Source organism: Strix aluco, chromosome 1 (genome assembly GCF_031877795.1).
Source record: "Strix aluco isolate bStrAlu1 chromosome 1, bStrAlu1.hap1, whole genome shotgun sequence".
Taxonomy (NCBI): Eukaryota; Metazoa; Chordata; class Aves; order Strigiformes; family Strigidae; genus Strix; species Strix aluco.
In genome coordinates, this window is record NC_133931.1 from 40864096 (window position 1) to 40883280 (window position 19185).

At 40.4% G+C, this 19185-nt stretch overlaps 1 protein-coding gene across 2 annotated transcripts in view; it reads left to right on the plus strand.

The window, feature by feature from the left end:
- CA8 (carbonic anhydrase 8) overlaps positions 1 to 19185 on the plus strand; it is a 54133-nt gene that overhangs the window by 16851 nt on the left and 18097 nt on the right. The window contains exons 4-7 of one of the 2 annotated variants that reach the window (XM_074847320.1): positions 7255 to 7350; positions 9789 to 9851; positions 11231 to 11279; positions 13867 to 13979. In XM_074847320.1, the coding sequence (XP_074703421.1) occupies positions 7255 to 7350; positions 9789 to 9851; positions 11231 to 11279; positions 13867 to 13979 (321 nt within the window). The remainder of the gene's footprint in view (positions 1 to 7254; positions 7351 to 9788; positions 9852 to 11230; positions 11280 to 13866; positions 13980 to 19185) is intronic. The other variant, XM_074847328.1, reaches the window with a different exon arrangement.

A 19185-nucleotide genomic window follows, 5' to 3' on the forward strand; every position in this document is an offset into this window, starting at 1 on the left:
CTGTGTTGCCTTCCATTATTACTAGCTGAAATCCTCAGCTCCATTTCATCCCTCTCAAACCAGGAAAAAGGCTTTTTGCTGGCCCTAGTTAGGTAGCCAGAGTTTCCTATTTGTACTGTTCCCTCCTCAGCTTTTATGGCATGTTGTGAATGGCATATTGGAATATACTGATCTCTGACAAACTTGGGTGAGTCCAGGAGAAGAGTTCTTAGCTCTACAATCTTTAGCAGAGCAGCTCTAAAGCTGCTTTAATTTACCTTAAGGGAATAGATTCATCCTCAGATGGCATTTACGTGGAATCAAAACAGTTTCAGCTCCACTCTCCTTCTCAGCAGTGACAGAAATATGACAAAAAGGAATATGCTCAAAATTTCCAGACTAACATGTTTTAGATGCAACTCTGGTTAGGATGTGGTGATGCAGTATTCACTTATTAGTCTTTTGAGTTACAGCCTATATGAATTGAAATAAAAGTTGGGAAGATGTGAGAGCAGTAACATATCTGTCATCCTTAGATGCCTTCTTGTTCTGTAATACTACAAGACTAAATAGACTTTTCTGGACCTTGTAATTGCTAGTTGCACAGCTAACAAGAAATAGCTGTATAACCTAGTTCTGACCAAGAAACAAAGCTTTCCAGAAGATTAATTTACACATGATGCAGCATGTACTGAAGAAAGAAGCTTTTGTAATAATTAGCTTCTTAGTAAAGAGTAAGAGGGTAGAGAATGAAAAAAGTACAATGGGCAACTGCAACAGCAGCATAGGTTCAAGCAAGCCTAGTGACAATAGCGTCACAGTCTAATGTTCTCAGAGTTTAACGTGCAGATCTGAAGAGGAATTATTTAAAAATGACAGTCTTCTACTGTGCGTAGAGCAGGAGCAGGAGGATCCCCCATGTCATAATGTCTTGCAATATGGGCTATGGTTGCCAATTAGGTTGAGGCAGGACCTACACCTAGGCTAGGCAGGTGCTTCATGTTGCCTGCTGCTGCCTCAGCTGCGAGTGGTTTTATCAGGCATAAGTCCCCTGTAGGGCCTGGTTCAGGGAGGTCAGGAGTTCTGCTGTTGTCACGTTTCCCCTTGACTCCAGTGGGGTGTGGGCTTGGTGCCTTGTTCCAAACTGCCTGGCTTAGCCAGTGGAAACACTGTACATTGAACAGTGTTTTATAGGGTTTCCCGTAACAAATGAGGGTTTCAGTAGTTGAGCAGTAAGTACTCATAAAGAAAGCAGTTGCAGTATATGGACTTCTTTTTATGGTAGCAAGTAATTCCAGATCGTGCAGGTTTATAGAAAATTTGTAACATTAAGGTTATGTGAGAGTGCAGAAATGTTGGAACAGAGTCCTTCTTCTCCCCTTACCGTTAATCAGATGTGTCGTTACAAAAGATGAGCTGTAATTTATTTCATAGTGTATTTTCTATGAGGAATGAACCTGTCTCATATTTGATCTGGCACTTGGGTGACAGAGGCACACCAGCATGTCTCAGCAGGGGACAGAGCTAGTAGCAACTTTCTTGACATTGCAAGAGTTGGGTAAGCTTAGGTGAGAGTAAGCTTAGGTGAAACACGGTCATTCACATAGGTGGATGACTGAGAGGGTCTGAGAAAGAGGTGTCATTCGGGAGTCAATCAAGAGGCATCACTCTGGCAGTCATGGACAATTCGTGCCTGGGCTCCTGAGCAGAGACACCTGGGGAGTGTGTAAGGGTGAGAGGCAAGGGACACAGGCTGCAACAAGAGAGATTCTGATTAGGTACAAGGAGAAAAAATTCTTCACTGTGGAGGAGGTCAAACACAGAACAAGTTGCTCAGAGAGGTTGTGAGATCTCCATCATTGGAGATATGCAAAACTTAGTCCAACAAGGCCCTAAGCAACCTGATCTGACTTTGAATTAGTAGCTAACTTTGAAGTTGGTGCTGCTGTGAATGTGGGAAGGAGGAGGTTGAACTTCAGAGGCCACTTCCAACACAAATTACCCTGTCATTATATGTTTTTATGTGTGAGCTGGGTATAAAGTAAGGTCAGCAACAGAGCTTAAAAGATCATTTTTGTTCTCAGTGAGCTTAGGACCCTGCAGATTTCCACAGAGCAGACAGTGCCCCAGACAGGGGAAAATGTACATGTTTTTGTGACTCTGTTTTTTATTGAGAGAAACTGGCTTCCAGAACTGATAAATGTGCTAGGTCATATACAGTGACCCCGATCCTTGCCAGAATCTGCCACCCCAGGGAATCTGTGTAAAAATCTACCATCCCAGGCCTTTTCTTTTTGTATTGACATAAAAGGTATTTCTGTGGTAGAGAAAGGAATGAATTTAAGTGGAGGGTTTTAATTTCTGTATTGATTTTAAAGCCAGAATCTCACGTCCTTACTCAGTTTTGAGAAAGTCTTGATTTGAGACAGTCCCCTTGTTAATGTCAGTGTCAGCTTTTCCTGAGCAAGAACAGCAGGGCTGGGATCAGTAGGCTTTTGGTGGAATGGGGACTGGATGAAAATGGAGAAGATTCTTAGCATATGTTCCATACAGAATAATCCTTCTGTGGGGTTTGCTCTGCTACCTGGAATAATTTCTTAATCTTGCCTGTGAAGGAGAGTCTCTCCAGCTCTTTACAGAACAAATCAACTTTATCAGCACTTTATTATCATTTGCCTTCATGAGTTTTCAGTTTATCTGATTTTAAGAAAGTCACTGCTACAATTCTTTCATTTACATCTAGAATGTTAAAAGGCTCCAAATTATTTTTTTTAATCCAAGAAAAAAATGTATTTTTGTGAGTGCTAAGGAGTTTCTCACAGCTTTCTGATTATTTTGTAAAAATATACTGTCTGGCATGCCAGGTCAGCCAACGATAATCAGTAACAACATAGCTGACTCATTTTTGGTTGAATGGAACCATCATAACTACTGAGTATCAAAACATTAGCTAACAAGTTGAGCAGAGCCTCTCCTGCCATACTGACACGTGCAGCTTGTTTGTGCTCTGAAAACCACACAATGGTAAGCTGCCAATATGCTGCAGCTGATTATTGAAAAAAACCCACATGGCTATGTTCATATTGGAGGCTGGCACCCCTTGTGAGTATGCACTTTTTATATAGCTGTCTCAAATCAATATAAAACTGAAGGTTACCAAAATACGGAACATTAATAAGCCTCTCTGCCTGTTGCTACTTGTAAGATACAGATGCATGGGTATGAAGTTGTCACTGTGCATGGGCGTTACATTGACAGTTTCAAGATTTGTAAAAGCCCTGGAGTCTTTCCTATGTGCACATCTGATTCCTATAAATATTAACAAGAGTTACAGGCCATGTTGTTTGTGGACTGTATTCTCTAGAGTTCAAATTTTGTAATATTTGTAGTCTTTTGCCATTTTTTTTCTAAATGATTATCTGATGTTTTCATCTGATGTCATATTACAAATAAAAAAAGAGCAAAGGGCAGAGCAGCTCCAGAAAACCACCCAAATACACAGGATCAACCATGATTTGAAAGCAACACTTTGCTACAAACACTCAGGCCTTGCTAACATTTCCCTTTCTGAATCACCTTTTCATGTACTTACCCAGCCCCCATCTGAGCTACATTTTCCCTGCTCTGTAGAAGAATTAATTTGATTTGACTTCCATTTATTTAAGTGCATGTTGACACCCATTTATTTATTTCAGTGTGCATGCATGTGCTTATCAGAGTTAGAGCAAAAAGTGTGAGGCCTGTTGGCCTGTTGTTAAGAAATATTATGGTATTAATTATTATTTTCCATTAGGTTGCCTGTCTAATTTCAGTTTGCAAATCCCTAATGACAGAACCTTTTCTGTGAATAGCTATTCCGAATATCACCTTGATTCAGAACATGGGAACATAATAAATACGCTGCTGGATCAGGACAGTGGTCCATCCAGTGTGCTTCTTTAGCAGTGTCAGCAAGGGATGCTGTGTAGGGAGAGCACATGAGCCTGATCACCTTTTGTTGTACACCCCAGTCATCTACCGTCGTAGGACTAGGAGTGCTAGAGGTGGCATCTCCACCTGTTCTCCTTAGTGTCTGTTTTTGGACTTGCCCATAATTTGTCTAATCCATTTATGAACCTGCTGATACTATTTGGCACCACAGTGTTTATGACACCAACTTTACAACCTTCTGTGTTAAAAATAGATCACTAATCCACTGTAATTATCACCACCTCTAAGGAAGTAACACAGTAGCACCTCAAACACAGACCAGAAATCCATTCTACCTTAGGCTTTAGCAATCCAGTACAAAATGATGATTCTTGTTCCAAGGAGCCTACTATGTATTTTAAACATCTTTGAGCAAAACCTCAAAGTTACAGAAACCTTTGGACCAGAAAGTGCTAACTGCCTACTTCAGTACCTTTAGTAACATTGATTACTAAGCCTGAACATAGTTTAGGGGTGTCTACATTAGCCTTAAGTACATCCCTTTTTTGTCTTTGTGTTATGTTTTGGTTTTTTTTTTAGTAGACCATCCTGACTTCTGTTGAGCTGATGTAAAGGAATGAGGCCCGGAGGGGATGCAGAGACCTAAAGATACTCTTAAAATGTGTAGCTAATACTTAACTTACTCTCCCCATGACCCCTGGAGATGTGGGAAGAGGTGCTGGCCAATAGGTATTTTCCTTGTAAAACAGTTCCAGCTGCAGGGTGTTGTGCACTGTGGTCCCCCTTTCATGCAGCAGCTAAGTGTATTTTGCAGCATGTCTTCCTGTCAGGCTGCTTATGCTGCTGCACAGACTAATTCTAGACCTCAATGTTTTTTAGTATTAAACAGAGGTTTTGGTGTAATTTTTCTAGCTGATATATAGCCTTATCATAGGAATGTCTCTGCCTGGATGAGCCTGCTGCCCAAGATGGGACAACAGTTTCTGAATGAACTGGGGTCATTGCTGGTACAGTCTGACGAATGTCAGATTAGACTTCACCTCCAAAGGAGCATAACACACTGCTGAATGCCATGGCAGCTTTAGCCAAGACCCGCCTGTTGACACAGTTAAAGTCATGGTCTCTTTACATTTGGCGATCACCCTCAGCGCTATTGTTCCAGCCAGCAAAGGACAAGCTTGCTTTGACATTTCCAACCAACCGAGTCGTGGTGCCCCCTGTTCCTGCTGCACCAAGGACATTGCCATCCCGACAGCAGTCACCCCAACCCTTTTGCTTTCATGTTTCCTTCTTAACGTCAAGGTTTTGGTGAGGCTCGTGGGACTCCGTGGGCCCCCTCTAGTGGGTAGCTGCTGTAAACACCAGGCTCGACTCTGGGCGAGCTTTGACTTTTATCTTGAGTGGGGACAGTTCTGTGTCTGCCAACGTGAACTTTGGAGACTGAAATCTCATTATTTGATCCTGTGGTTTTGTTCCTTTAACAGCAAATCAGATGTGTAACGAACCTTTTTATAGATGATAAAATACATGACACGAAGTAAATCCATGGACAATAGATAGCTTAGTTCTAACAGGGAGCATTTCTATGTGTAGAAGTTTTGTAGCTGTGGGCAAGTACATTTGTATTAAGTGTTATCATGTGCAAATGAATTATTATATTTTTTTAAGAAAAAGGTTTCATGTTTTAGCATAGCAGATGCCTTTGATCAGCATGAGTAGAATTATTTGTATGATAATTTGGAATTTAATTCAATTTAGAATATGTTCACTTAAAATTTTATATTGACTTTTGAAATGCTGAACATCAAGAGTAATGCCCAAAATTCTCATGCGGGATGAAATAAAGGGAGAGTGATTGCTTGAGGAACTGGTCTTCTGAAATGCTGAGATGCCCAGGTGAACTGTTGTCTAAGGGGCAATAAGTATTTCACAGAGGCTCTTACTGTGCAAAAATAAAACACAAAATAGGAAGACACACTGTCTGTTTTAAAAGCTAATTTTGCTGAAGATAGAAACAATGTTAGAGACCAGGGTGACATTTTAACTTCTTAGAGACATGACTGAGCAAAACACTGATCATGATTTTACAACAGGAATTAAATCTAAGAGTTTGTATTTTTTTAGCTGTTTTATCTATGTGAAATGTGCAAAAGTTGTTAGCAGATAAACTTCAAAGCAGCTGTGCTTAGGATGTTGAAACTCTGCAATGTTATCAGACCCAGCCACAGAGATTACATTTTAGCATTAGTGCTGGAAACACTCGTGTTTGAAATGCATATTACCTCTCAGTAGATAGTGCTGTCCATTCCTTCCTTCCTTCCTTCCTTCCTTCCTTCCTTCCTTCCTTCCTTCCTTCCTTCCTTCCTTCCTTCCTTCCTTCCTTCCTTCCTTCCTTCCTTCCTTCCTCCCTCCCTCCCTCCCTCCCTCCCTCCCTCCCTCCCTCTTTCCCTCCCTCCTTCTTTCTCTCTTTCCAATGGTCAGTCTGTTTTCCAGCACTTTTCTCTTTCCCCTCTTCCCCCTATCTCCCTTCCCACCCTCCTCTTTCCTCTCCCTCCCTCCCCTTCCTCCCTCCCTTTCCGACCACCTGCTAGTCTGTCTTCCAGCACTTTTCTCAAGCACCACTTCCCAAGTCGTGCTGTGACACCTCACCAGAACAGACTTCATGTTTACCATCCGATGCCTGCTTTCTGACATGTATTCATGCATTAACTCCTACAGGCCCTGCTACCTTATGGAATAAGGCAGCTGAGGGCTCATATTTTACTCTTTAGCATCCCTTTCACTGCTGTCCCTAAGGTGGTCCTCCAGCCATTTTATGTTTAACCTTTCCTGAAATCACTTCGCCTACTCTTACTACTGACATTTGAGTGATTCATCTTCAGGGGTGATATGTGAGGCAGGTGACAATAAGATAGTACAGTCAGCCAGTCAAACGTGTTTGGACAGCCTATGTCCATAATAATACTTCTGCCTTGGAAGAGAGCTGTCTGGCTGAGAGGCAACATTGGTGGGTTTAATGAGCTGACATTATTTCAGTATTCAAAGTGAGGGAGTTGGTAAATCATCATTAGCATTATTAGCACAGTTATTCACACCTTTGTTGTAGATATTTGGTAACTGGCTATACATCACTTTCTCTGCAGCTGACCTTTTTTTTTCTTGAGATTCCTGGTGTTTATAATAAGAATCCACTTATATATACATGCACAGTCATAGGCATGCACATATGTATATTCACGCATGCATACACACATGCTGAGATTTTGTTAATTGACCTTAACTGCTGGTGTATTTTTATTAAAAAACATATTTCTCTATTGGTCTATTTGCACTGCTTTGTTTTAGCTTCATCTAATGCACTGGAACTCCACACTGTACAGCAGCATTGATGAGGCAGTAGGGAAGAAGCACGGCATAGCTATTATTGCTTTGTTTGTGCAGGTAAGTTTCCTGTGTTGCACTTGTTACCATGCATTATCATTTGTCTGAGGAAAATGAGTTCCTTTCCATTTTCTTTCATTTTTAATGATTTCATAAAATAAAACAATGTATGACTGCTGGTATTCTATTCAAAAGATACTTCTCAGTCATGTCTTCTGTATATGTGCTAAGTAATTATTTTTTAAACAGGATATTTGAATTCTGCTAGTTAAAGAAGAGATAATACATAGTTGGCCATCTCTCTGTGACTCCATCTATGAGCAGACACCCAATCTCCATTCCTCTGAGGGCAGAATGAGGGCTGTCAGGACGTACAAGTGCTTCACTGTCTCTGTAATGTGTTTTTCTCCATTCCTGGCCAGGCTTGCTGTTTGGGGGTTGAGGAAATACACAGAGGAGAGGAGGAAAGGGGAAAAAAAGCCTACTAATTCATTGGCACAGCTGAACACTGGTAGTAGGGTTATGCTTTTCTGAACACAGGGATGGACAAGTGTGTTACTTCACACAGGACAAATGTGAGGTGGGGTCATATTACTTCTTCAGAGATGCCAGATAGAGTGGAACAAGTCTTGCCACAGACCCTCAGAAAAGCCTGTGACGAAGAGGCGTAAAGCTTCCTGTCGAGAAGGTGAAATGCAAGCTGGGAAGTTAACCCTGTAATCTAATTGCTGTTGAACATTTTTCACCCTATAAAGAAGATTTTCAGTTTTAGTCCTCTAACACCAAATTCTCATCCTCCTCACGAGAAATGGCAAACTTTTATTTAAATGGGTTTGGAGGAAGAGGGTTAGAGTTTGTGCTTAGGTCAAATGGATTTTCTTGCACAGTGATATTATTCATTTGTTGTATTTCATAATGAGTTTCTGAGTGCCTTTGAGATTTACCTCTGTTTGAATTTAAAGGTACGTTGGTTACAGCTCCAACACTCAGGTAGAACTGCTAAAAATGGAAGTTATAAAGTCTTCAGTTTTGTATCCTAGAGGGCTGTGTGATAATTGCTTATGTAAGTCACCTTCTAATTCCAGCAGAGGTAAGCTTTGAGTTAGCTAGAAAGTTATATATAAGTTCTTAAATAAATCTGAAACTTCAATGATACATTCTCCAGTTCTGATCTCTCACCTTCATCAGAGTCCTTAAGCATTCCAAAGGGCTTTTTCATTAGCCAAGAAAGGCATCATATAATTACAACTGACCAAGGAAAAATAGTATTTATCCTGTTTAATAATGAAACAGGGAGACGAAATTCGGTGACCATTTTTTTCCTGTTGAAGGCATGGAAATATAATAGTTTTGCACCACAGTTCTCAAACACATCTCTTTAAGGTCAGTGAGAATATTTTCACTGATTGACAGTCCTTGGTGATTATTAATTTAGAAACAGCACCTTTGAAGTGATTTTGATATCTTTTATGCACTTGGAAGGTTTTAAATTGAAATCCCATTCTGAAACAAAAGAAAATCCTCTTAAATTCCTAGAAATAACAAAGTACCTTTTGCTGACATTTGGTTGTTTCCTTCCAGAGAGTACTGTGCCATTCTATTGCAAGAGAAACAAAAAGCAAACAAATTTTTCAGGGTCTAGCTCTCCCGTTCTCACTCATGCCCGCTTCACTCCTCACCTTGTATGTGTACATGTTGGCAAAGAAATCAATCTGAGTCTTCCTGTTTTGACAATATTTTGTTCTGAAGGTAAAAGCTAGGGTCCTAGAATGGGTGATTTAGATCAGAAGCAGCTGAAATTGGTGTGCAGAGCAAACAACGAACAACGTTCATGGAACATAAGAATCTCTTATTTCAACAACGGGTTCCTTTTGAAAGCCCCATCTGTGTCTTAAAGGCATTTGGTAAAGTCAGTGCTCCAGGCTGCTGGGAGCCTGGCTTTTGCCAGCAGGATCCCAGAGACGCTGTGAGGGAGGGGATCTGCCATTCTGCGCTCTGAAGGCAGGAAAAAAATCCCTCAAGCTTCAGAGATACCTTGGGCCAGATTTACAGCACTGTGGGAACACGTTCAAAAAGTGTTTGTCATGATTGTTCACTCTGTTCCTTTCTGTGTACTTTTCTGACAAGAAGTGGTAAGGTCAAACTGTATCCTTGGCATTTATATGCCATAATGCTGTGTGATTTTGACTCCACATGCAGTATATACTGCAAAGCAGGATTAGTCAAAACTTGCCAGACTTAACTGTGACTCTTTCTCTTGTTCTGTGAGTTTCTGCCTCTGGTTTAATGTTATTTACACCTCGTTTACTTCTGACTGGTGGCTTTATAGTGATCTAATTGTTTGGAGTTGCCGTGCATCAGTGTATGTGGTTAACACAAGGTTGTGTAGCTTAACTAAAAACAACTACAGAATTTACTGTTCTGGTTGACTTCTGTCTTGCCTCACAGTTTCTGAAATGGCAAAACACTGAAACTCATCTTTGCTTGCTGTATTTCAGATAGGAAAAGAGCATGTAGGCCTAAAGGCTGTAACTGAAATTCTCCAGGACATCCAGTACAAGGTAAGGCATTGTCTGAAGAAATGCTTCCTTCACTGACCAGAGAGACAGTAAGTGAGAGAAGGGTCTATATGAAGCCAAGAGAAGGATTTCAGGTGTGTCTGTAGTAAAACCATGTGTGGAAGCCATCATTTGATGGCCTGTATCAGAACCTCAGCATTTTACAGTATCCAGATAATATACAGTGTTTGTAGTTACTTCCTTTTCTGGTGGCCAGAAAGTTTGATCTCCTATATCAGTAACTGATCGCAAATACTACTTTTTCAGTGATTTATCATGGAGTCAGTGTGAATGCAAGCACTACAACATGCTTAGTGAACACCAGCAGCAGTATCTCCAAATTTAACTGGTTTTAATTTGTACAGGAAAAGAATAGATGAACTGAGCACCCATATTAACTTGCAGTGGGAAATCAGCAAAACCACAACGCTATCTTGTCAGGTGGATTATGTGTGGGGATCCTGAAGGACAGATAATAATCCTAGCAGGACTGAGGACATATGAGTGCTCTCCAGAATGTTGGTGCTATCTTAAATGGCCTTGAGCAAGTTACTTCCATTTTTCTGTTTCATAGTCTTTGTCAGTAACATAGAAATAATCATACTTACCTTTGATTTTAAAGGATTTTGAGATGCGTTAATGAGATGTTCTGTATTGGTCTGGAGAGATTAGCCATTCACTTCAGTGGATGCTGAGGTAGAGAAATTAGAAGCTGTTATTAGAAGGAAATTGAAAATCCTCTTTTCATCAAATAATAGATGGTAAACTTAAGTCATGATGTTTAATATTACAAGCTCATTGTTTATGAAAGTGTCAGAGAAAAGAGTAGTGTGTGGAACTCTGTAGTTGCATTACTGAAAGGACAGCCAAGTAGAGGAAGGTCATGAAAGGCCTCATCATTGTGAGCATGTTATACTAATGACTTCCAGAGGGTCAGCATCAAACATACTTTTGGCATACATAAAATTTTCTTGCATTAAATACGTGGAACCAGCTTTATTTTATTAAGTGTTATCCACGCTGGTCAAGGAAAAGCTCACTTTGGCCTTTGTTTTTTAAACTAATTTTGTATGGAACCCCTGAATTTCATGTAGCGAATTTCAAGGCTGCGACTTGGAAGGAGTCCAGGTACTAAAGGCAGAAAGTTAACAAATTGCTGAGATAACCTTAGAAGTAAAATATAAAATAGAATAAAAAAAAAGTGTTTGTGAAGCTGCAAGGACAAATGCAATGATGATTAGATGCAGACTGTTTAATGAGGTTGCTTTGCACAGGAATTCAAGGCTTAATGTTATAAGAACACACAGTATGTTTTACCTCTCCATTCATCATAATTTTAATAAGAAACTAGAGATGAGATTGATTTGTATTCATTTTTTCAGGGAAAGTCCAAAACAATACCCTGTTTTAATCCCAACTCTTTATTGCCAGGTAGGTGCCTTTGCTTATTTTTGTGTGTGTGTATTACTAGCTAACTGCAGAGGCTGAGACAATCTTGATCCAAAGCATAGCCTAATAACAAGCCTGAGAGTGCGTAATGCATTTTGTGCCTAGTGGTGCGAACAGGGGAAGGGATGAGGTCCCTTTGGAATTTAGGATAAATCCGCACCTTCGTGGTGTGAGTGGGATGTGATACTGTAGTCCATGAACTGCTGGCAGCACTGTGGCTAGATTTCGTGATGATTTATCATCCCACCTAGAGGGGGAGCTGTGTGTACTCATTTCTCAATTTTGGCATAAAAATAGGAAGTGTAAGGTTACCCACTTACCAAGGCAGCTTTTTGGCGGCATCAAAAGACATTGCCATAATGCAATGACAGTAGGGACAGGAGTAGTGAGAATGAGAGGCAAATTCAAATTCATATAGCTAAAAGTTAAAGAGTAACAGTAAGAAACAACCACTTCCTCTACGTTGTCTTGAAAAACAAAGTGACTTTTTAAAAAATGCATTTCGACAAGATGAATGTGTCTGCATGGAATCCTTCTGAGCTAAACTGCATATCATAGTGGCAGGATCTTTAATTTTGCAGAGTAATCCAGGTCTACATTAAACATATTAGTTATATCAAAAGAGTATTGTTTAGGTTGCAAAGTCAAGTGCTCAGCAATTAGGAATTGCAGGAATTAAGGCTGCCTGTGCACCTTCATGCATATGTGTTATAAAACATATGTTAATTGCGTGACCATAAGTTATTTTTTACAGGACCCCTGCCTCACAGTTCCTGTTTGATGCTAATCAAGTCACATAAACCAAAATATTCATAAGTCATCTCTAACTATGTGTTCCTCATTTTCTAGGTGCCCGACTTGAGATCATGGGGTCTGATTTGCAGAAGTGCTGAGTGCTTACACCTCCAACTGAAGTCAATGGGAGCAGTGCTCTGACTGCATTAAGTGCTATAGAAAGTTAACTACTCTGAGAAATCAGGTTCTAAGCATCTCATATTGAACATCTCGAATAGATGCATTTGACCTTAACTTCTCTGTGCCTCAGTTCCCCAGCTTTAAAGTGTGGGGGTAATCTGTCCTTCCTCACCACACCGGAGTGTTGGAAGGATAAATTCATGTTTGTGAAGCACTCAGACACTGAAGAAATGAGTGCATTAGAAATATGAAAAATGAGAAAATGTGGTCCTTCTAACAAGCAGGATTTGAATAACATGGGAAAAAGAAGACCAAGGACCACATATTGTGCTAAGAAATCCAAATTCAAAAGAAAATCATCCATCTTTGCAAGTAAATGATGAAAGATTCTCTAGAAGAGACATACGTGATCATGTAACAAGATGGTGGCACAATGCATGCACAGGATGGGCTGAATTAATTCTTGCAGTTCTTAACTTTTGAGTGTCTGATAATGCAACCTGCTTTCAGTGGATTTGCTATGTAATTCCCTAAGTGAGAAAGAAAATTACACCATCAGAGCAAAATCCATTCACTGACAATCACAGGCTTCATTAGCAAGATTTAATTCTACTGATACTCCTCTGAGCTAGTAGTGAAATGGCAGTAACAGGTTAGGTCAACCAAGCAAGTTTATTTGTTTCCAGTCTCCCATTCTGTCCTTGTCAAGCTAGTCACAACCTTCCCCCTAGCTCTCCATGCCATAATTAACCACCCTTTGTCTCCAGTTCCTCTCTAGGTTTGTTTTTTGTCACCTCTTTTACAGTCAGGCAGTTTCCTCTTAAGCTGTGTCAGACAGTCATTTGTGAGTATGGCCTATAGCAGCAAAGGAAAGCCCTGTGTAGCTCACTTACAAAGTACAGCATGACTGGAATCTTTGAGGAATTAAAATAATTAAAATCAAGCGTGTTGTAGAGTTAAAACTCTGCTTGGACAAACCGTTGTACATTTTCTCGAGAGACAGCCGTTTATTCTAATGGTTATTTATAAATCTATTACTAAGTTTATAAACTTACTAAAATAAATTTGTTCTTAAATAAACCTTGATTTTTTTCCCCTGTGAAGTTCAACTCACTTTTCCAAAGCTAGGAGGCACCAGTGCATCTCAAAAAACATGTCACCAGAATTGCGAACTGAAAACTTTGGCTTGAGCTGTTTTCACTGAATTTTTCTAAAAAATGAAATAAATTAATCCTTGAGACATATCCTAAATGTAGAAGTCAGTTAAAATTTGATCACCACAGCCCCTCTGCCTTTAAAGTGGGATGTCTCTTGTAGCTTTTGACACTAACAGGAGTTCTTTCCCACCATATTATTTATTTGCTAGTTTAAGGAGTTGTGCACATGTTATTTTTCACGTCTGTAAAGTAGCATTTCCATCTTTAAACTACTCATCTGCAGGGGGAGGTTGCTGTAATATAATGACCACAAGCTCATGTACATTCACATGCAAAAGTAGTGGACAGTGCTTGGCAGGTTATAAATTCACACCGTAGCTTACTGCATACTAACTTCATCATATGAGCAAGCCCATGGCTCTCATAAGCCGTCATAATTGAAAGACACAGTTATGTTCCTTAATGTCATTAAAATTCCACATTTCTTTTAATTTCAGATCCTCTTCTGCGTGACTACTGGGTGTATGAGGGCTCTCTAACCATTCCACCCTGCAGTGAAGGTGTCACCTGGATATTATTTCGCTATCCTTTGACTGTGTCCCAAGTGCAGGTAACAGCTGTGCCTAAAGTGACCTTGGAATATGGTTATGAGCTAAAGGTTATAGCGTGCAAATATATATATCAGGACATTATATCTGTTCTCCTTGAAGATCCCATTAGATCAGTACATGGCTTTTCAAGTAAAGGTTAAGCCTTTTGAGTCACTGAAAGCAATGCAAAGGTCAGAGATGAAAAAGCTTGTTATCATTTATCATCTGCATTTAAAATAATTCTTTATTTAAGTGAAAGAAAAAGAAAGAAGTCAATGGGCAAAAGAAGTTCAATTCTTTGTAATTGTCAGCTTTCAAATATCACTGCTTTTTGATGTTAAAGGAACAAAAAAGCACAGGGAGACACTATGTCCTGGAGAATGAAAAATGTTAACATAGTACAGGCTAGCTATATTGCATTGAACTATATTTAACTTATCTTGCTCTTTTTTAATTCTGTTTTGTAATAAATGTCTAATGGAAACTACCTATTTAAATTTGATTTCACATGTATGTATTTTAAAGTGCTTTTTTTTAAAAAAAATTATATCTAACAGTCATGTGAGCCTTTCTATAGAAAACATTTCAAATCTGTCTACAAATAATCCCAGTAAAAACATTGAAAACTCCTGATGAATATTCTCCCACAGTCTGTGAGCCCCAGATGGAGGAATGTGGGTTTAATTTAAGTGAAACTATCTAGAGTTCCTGAAGCTGAATGCATTAATTTTCATTGCCTGCTCTGAAGCATGTGCAAACAGAAGGGGAAAAAGTATAAAAGGTGATAAATTCAGATTTAAATTTTTTCGTCTTTAATAATCTAATATTTTGCTAGTAATCCCAGCACAATTTTTTGACAATTTTAACAATTTGAAATTGGCAGTGTTCCTTTTCATATGAAAACTGTATTCTAGTTCTAGTCATAGGATAAAAGCAATAGCTCCCAATAAGCTTATTTGTATGGTAGCTGCAACTTCAATGTATCCCATCATGAATCTGGTATTTATTTGCTTATGAAAGGATAAGTCTTATGGCTGCCTACTGCTGACTAAATGGAAACAGAACTCTGTTGGCATTATTGGATTCAGAATAACTTTTAAAGGCAGAGTGCATTTTGTAACTTGGCAGCTAGTTGTCCAGCTATGATATAGATAAATAAGAGGACTTAATCAGAAGTATAAAGACTGTAGCTATCACACCGAGACATTGTATGATATTTTATTTCATGCTAGTTGCAGATTTTGTAATCTCTATTCCCTTTTAATCCAGTCAATGCATAGAGAAGGGCACAGTTCAAGCCATCCACATGTGGGAGATGGTGAGAGGGTGAATGAAAGAGGAATTAAGCAGAGAAATGCAATTTTAGTTAATATTATTATGTACTCATTTACCACAAGAAAACAAGATGGTGGAGCATGGTATGAAGGGGATAAATCTCCAGAAGAAAATACTGTGCCTGGGGAGAAGAATGACGCATAGTGCCTGGGGAAAAGAGTGTGACTCATAACCATGGCCTTCTTTAGGTGAGGGGTGGCTGGTTTGTGTTGCTGCATTACTTTGATTGGTATAAACCCAATCCAGCAAGAACATTGCAGTGATAAACGGTGGACAAGTCATGGAGGGTTTTTTTCACTGCCACTGACACAGTATGCAGGTGAGATGTGGCACTGGAGCAGAGTGAGATATCGGAGAGGACTTCTGTGATCCACCATACTTTGTACTTGTTGTAGATCAGCATCAATTAGAAAGAAAATCCTCACTGCTAGCTATGAATGCAGTAGCATTAAAGTCAAGGTTGTGCAGAAAAGACGTGAAGGACTTTTGCCAAGGTGGGATAAAAATTTTACTTGCATCAGATACTGCTTTCAGATGTCTATTAAATATGGGGACAAGTAAGTGAGAAACAGTGATTCTGGGATTCTAAAATCAAAAGCAACTGAGAGTTCTCCAGGATGCCCAAAATAAGATTTTGGGGGTGCCAGAATATTTTGCTATAGCCTAGACATCCAAGATTTTAACTTGCAACTAGCATTTCTTCCTAAGACTTTTTTTTTGCTGAGACTTTTTTGCCTCAGTCTTTGCCGGCAAGGGCTCCAGCCACTCTGTCCAAGATGCAGAAGGTAAAGGTGGGGACTGGGAGAAGGAAGAACCACCCAGTGTAGGAAAAGATCAGATTAGAGACCATCTAAGGAACCTGGAGGTGCACAAGTCCATGGGACCTGATGAGATGCATCTGCAGTTCCTGAGGGAACTGGCAGGTGAAGTGACTAAGCCACTAACCATCATGTTTGAGAAGTCATGGCAGTCCAGCAAAGTCCCTGCTGACTGGAAAAGGGGAAACATAACCCCCATTTTTAAAAAAGAAAATAAAGAGGACCCGGGGAACTATGGGCCATTCAGTCTCACCTCTGTGCCCAGCAAGATCATGGAGCGGATCCTCCTGGAAACTACTAGGGCACATGGAAAATGAGGAGGTGATTGGTGACAGCCAACATGGCTTCACTAAGGGCAGATTGTGCCTGACAAATTTGGTGGCCTTCTACGACGGGGTTACAGCATTGGTGGGTAAGGGAAGAGTGACCGACATCATTTACCTGGAGTTGTGCAAGGCTTTTGACACTGCCCTGCTGACATCCTTGTCTTTCAAATGGAGAGACGTGGATTTGTTGGATGGACCACTCAGTGGATAAGGAACTGGCTGGATGGTCGTACTCAAAGAGTTCTGGTCAACAGCTCAATGTCCAAGTGACAAGTGACATTCCTCAGGGGTCAGTATTGGGACCAGTGCTGCTTAATAACTTTGTTGGCGATATGGACAGTGGGATTGAGTGCACCCTCAGCAAGTTCGCAGATGGCACCAAGCTGTGTGGTGCAGCTGATGTGCTGGAGGGAAGGGATGTGCCATCCAGAGGGACCTTGACAGGCTTGAGAGGTGGGCCTGTGCAAACCTCATGAAGTCCCACAAGGCAAAGTACAAGGTCCTGCACATGGGTCGGGGCAATCCCAAGCACAAATACAGGCTGGGTGATGAGTGGATTGAGAGCAGCCCTGCAAAGAAGGACTTGGAGGTATTGGTTGATGGAAAACTATGAGCCAGCCATGTGTGCTCGCAGCCCAGAAAGCCAACCATACCCTGGGCTGCATCAAAAGAAGTGTGGCCAGCAGGTCGAGGGAGGTGATTCTCTCGTTCTACTCCGCTCTCGTGAAACCCCACCTGGAGTACTGTGTCTAGCTCTGAGGCCCCCAGCATAAGAAGGACATGGACCTGCTCAGTTGAGTCCAGAGGAAGCCACAAAGATGATCAGGGGGCTGGAGCACCTCCCCTATGAGGACCAGCTGAGAGAGCTGGGGTTGTTCAGCCTGGAGAAGAGAAGTCTCTGGGGAGACCTTATAGTGGCCTTCCAGTACTTACAGGGGGCCCACAGGAAAGATGGGGAGGGACTCTTGATCAGGGAGTGTAGTGATAGGATGAGGGGTAACGGTTGTAAACTGAAAGGGGATAGATTTAGATTAGATATAAGGAAGAAATCCTTTACTGTGAGGGTGGTGAGACACTGGAACAGGTTGCCCAAAGAAGCTGCAGATGCCCCCTCCCTGGAAGTGTTCAAGGCCAGGCTGGATGGGGCTTTGAGCAACCTGGTCTAGTAGAAGGTGTCCCTGCCCATGACAGGGGCCTTGGAACTAGATGATCTTTAAGGTCCCTTCCTACCCAAACCATTCTATGATTCTGTGATATGATTCTATGATTTTGGCTACAAGTATTTGTCCTCTTTTGTGCGTGTAGCCATGAGTGCCTATGAGAGTTTCCATTTAAGGAGAGATTAGAAATGCATGGGCTTTTGTCTGTGGGAAATAAGAGGATGTAGTATAGCATGTACCATTCTGAATCATTCATGGAAGGCCGGTAAAGTAATTTAATTTTATTAATCCTCCTTGTGGTATTAAAGCATAGATTTCAGTGCAAATGCATTTCTAATGGATTTAAATACATTATTTTTACATGTGTCATTAACTTGTAGAACTTTCTTCTGTGGAGTACTAATGAACACAGCTTATGAAACTTCAAGTGATTTATATAAAGTCTAGTAGCATCTGTGGTTATAACTAGTAAGATACAAATTCAAGGCTTTCTGTTTTCATTTTTCATGCCATAAAATAATCAATTTCTGAGTGTCAGTAACAAGTAACAAGAAAGAATGACACAGTCTGATACGGAATAGGTTTTATTGCCTTCCTCTGATGAAGCTAGTTAATATATTGGAGACAAGATACTCATTCACATTCTGATTTTCTGTAATTAACATAGCAGTATTGATTAGCTTAACAAACTGTGGGTCATAAGGAGAAAAAATGAATAAAACTGCAATTCTAGTTCATGGTCACATCTATATATTTTCACATTTGCTTATTTTGAAACAATGGAGAAATAACTGTTTTGGCATAGGCATTAAAAGGCTGACCATTGCAAAGTAGAGAACCTCTTTCTGTTTCTCCCGAAGACATTTATAGATAGTAAAGTTCAAGTGAGGAGTTGATTTGCTACTGATCTAAGTCAATGTTAAGTGAAAGGAGATTCATCTCCATATGCACCTCACTGCAGCAGCTGGGATCTGAGTGTGTGGGTTATAGGAGTAGCAAAAGAGCAATCCAGGACTGCAGCATCAGGATGTGCTTCCTCACTGGAATTCATTTTCTTTGACATGAGGCTTCACTTCCATCAGAGAGCTCTTTCCTTCACGGGTCTTTCTGTGAGGTCTGGAAAAAGTGTGCAGGTAACTATTCTCCCCTGGAGAATAAGGGCTTTACAAAATGTGGTTCTTGGAGTTTTTTTAATGACCTCAGTGGAAAGGAGCATGCCTGGAAAGCTGCACCCTGCAGTGCTCTTTTTGTATATTCCTACCTTCCTTTTGTGGTTTTATCATCCTCACTTGTCTTATGTTGAAATATATAGCCCAGAAAGAACTGTGTTGACTGCATTTGTGAGACACCTCACCCATGCATGTACACTGCTGAAATGCAATAGGAGAAAATCGAAAACTCCCTCCTATTAGGCCAGTAAAGAGCAGGAAATAATTGAAAAAGACTTGCTTGTACTTCTCTCCACTATATTTAAAAAAAATTGGACATTTGTGAATAATGTGCTTTGTGGTTCACTGAACCCAGAACAAGTACATTGTCTAAGCCACTCAGAATAAGGATTTTAAACAATGACGCAGCAAGGAGCTG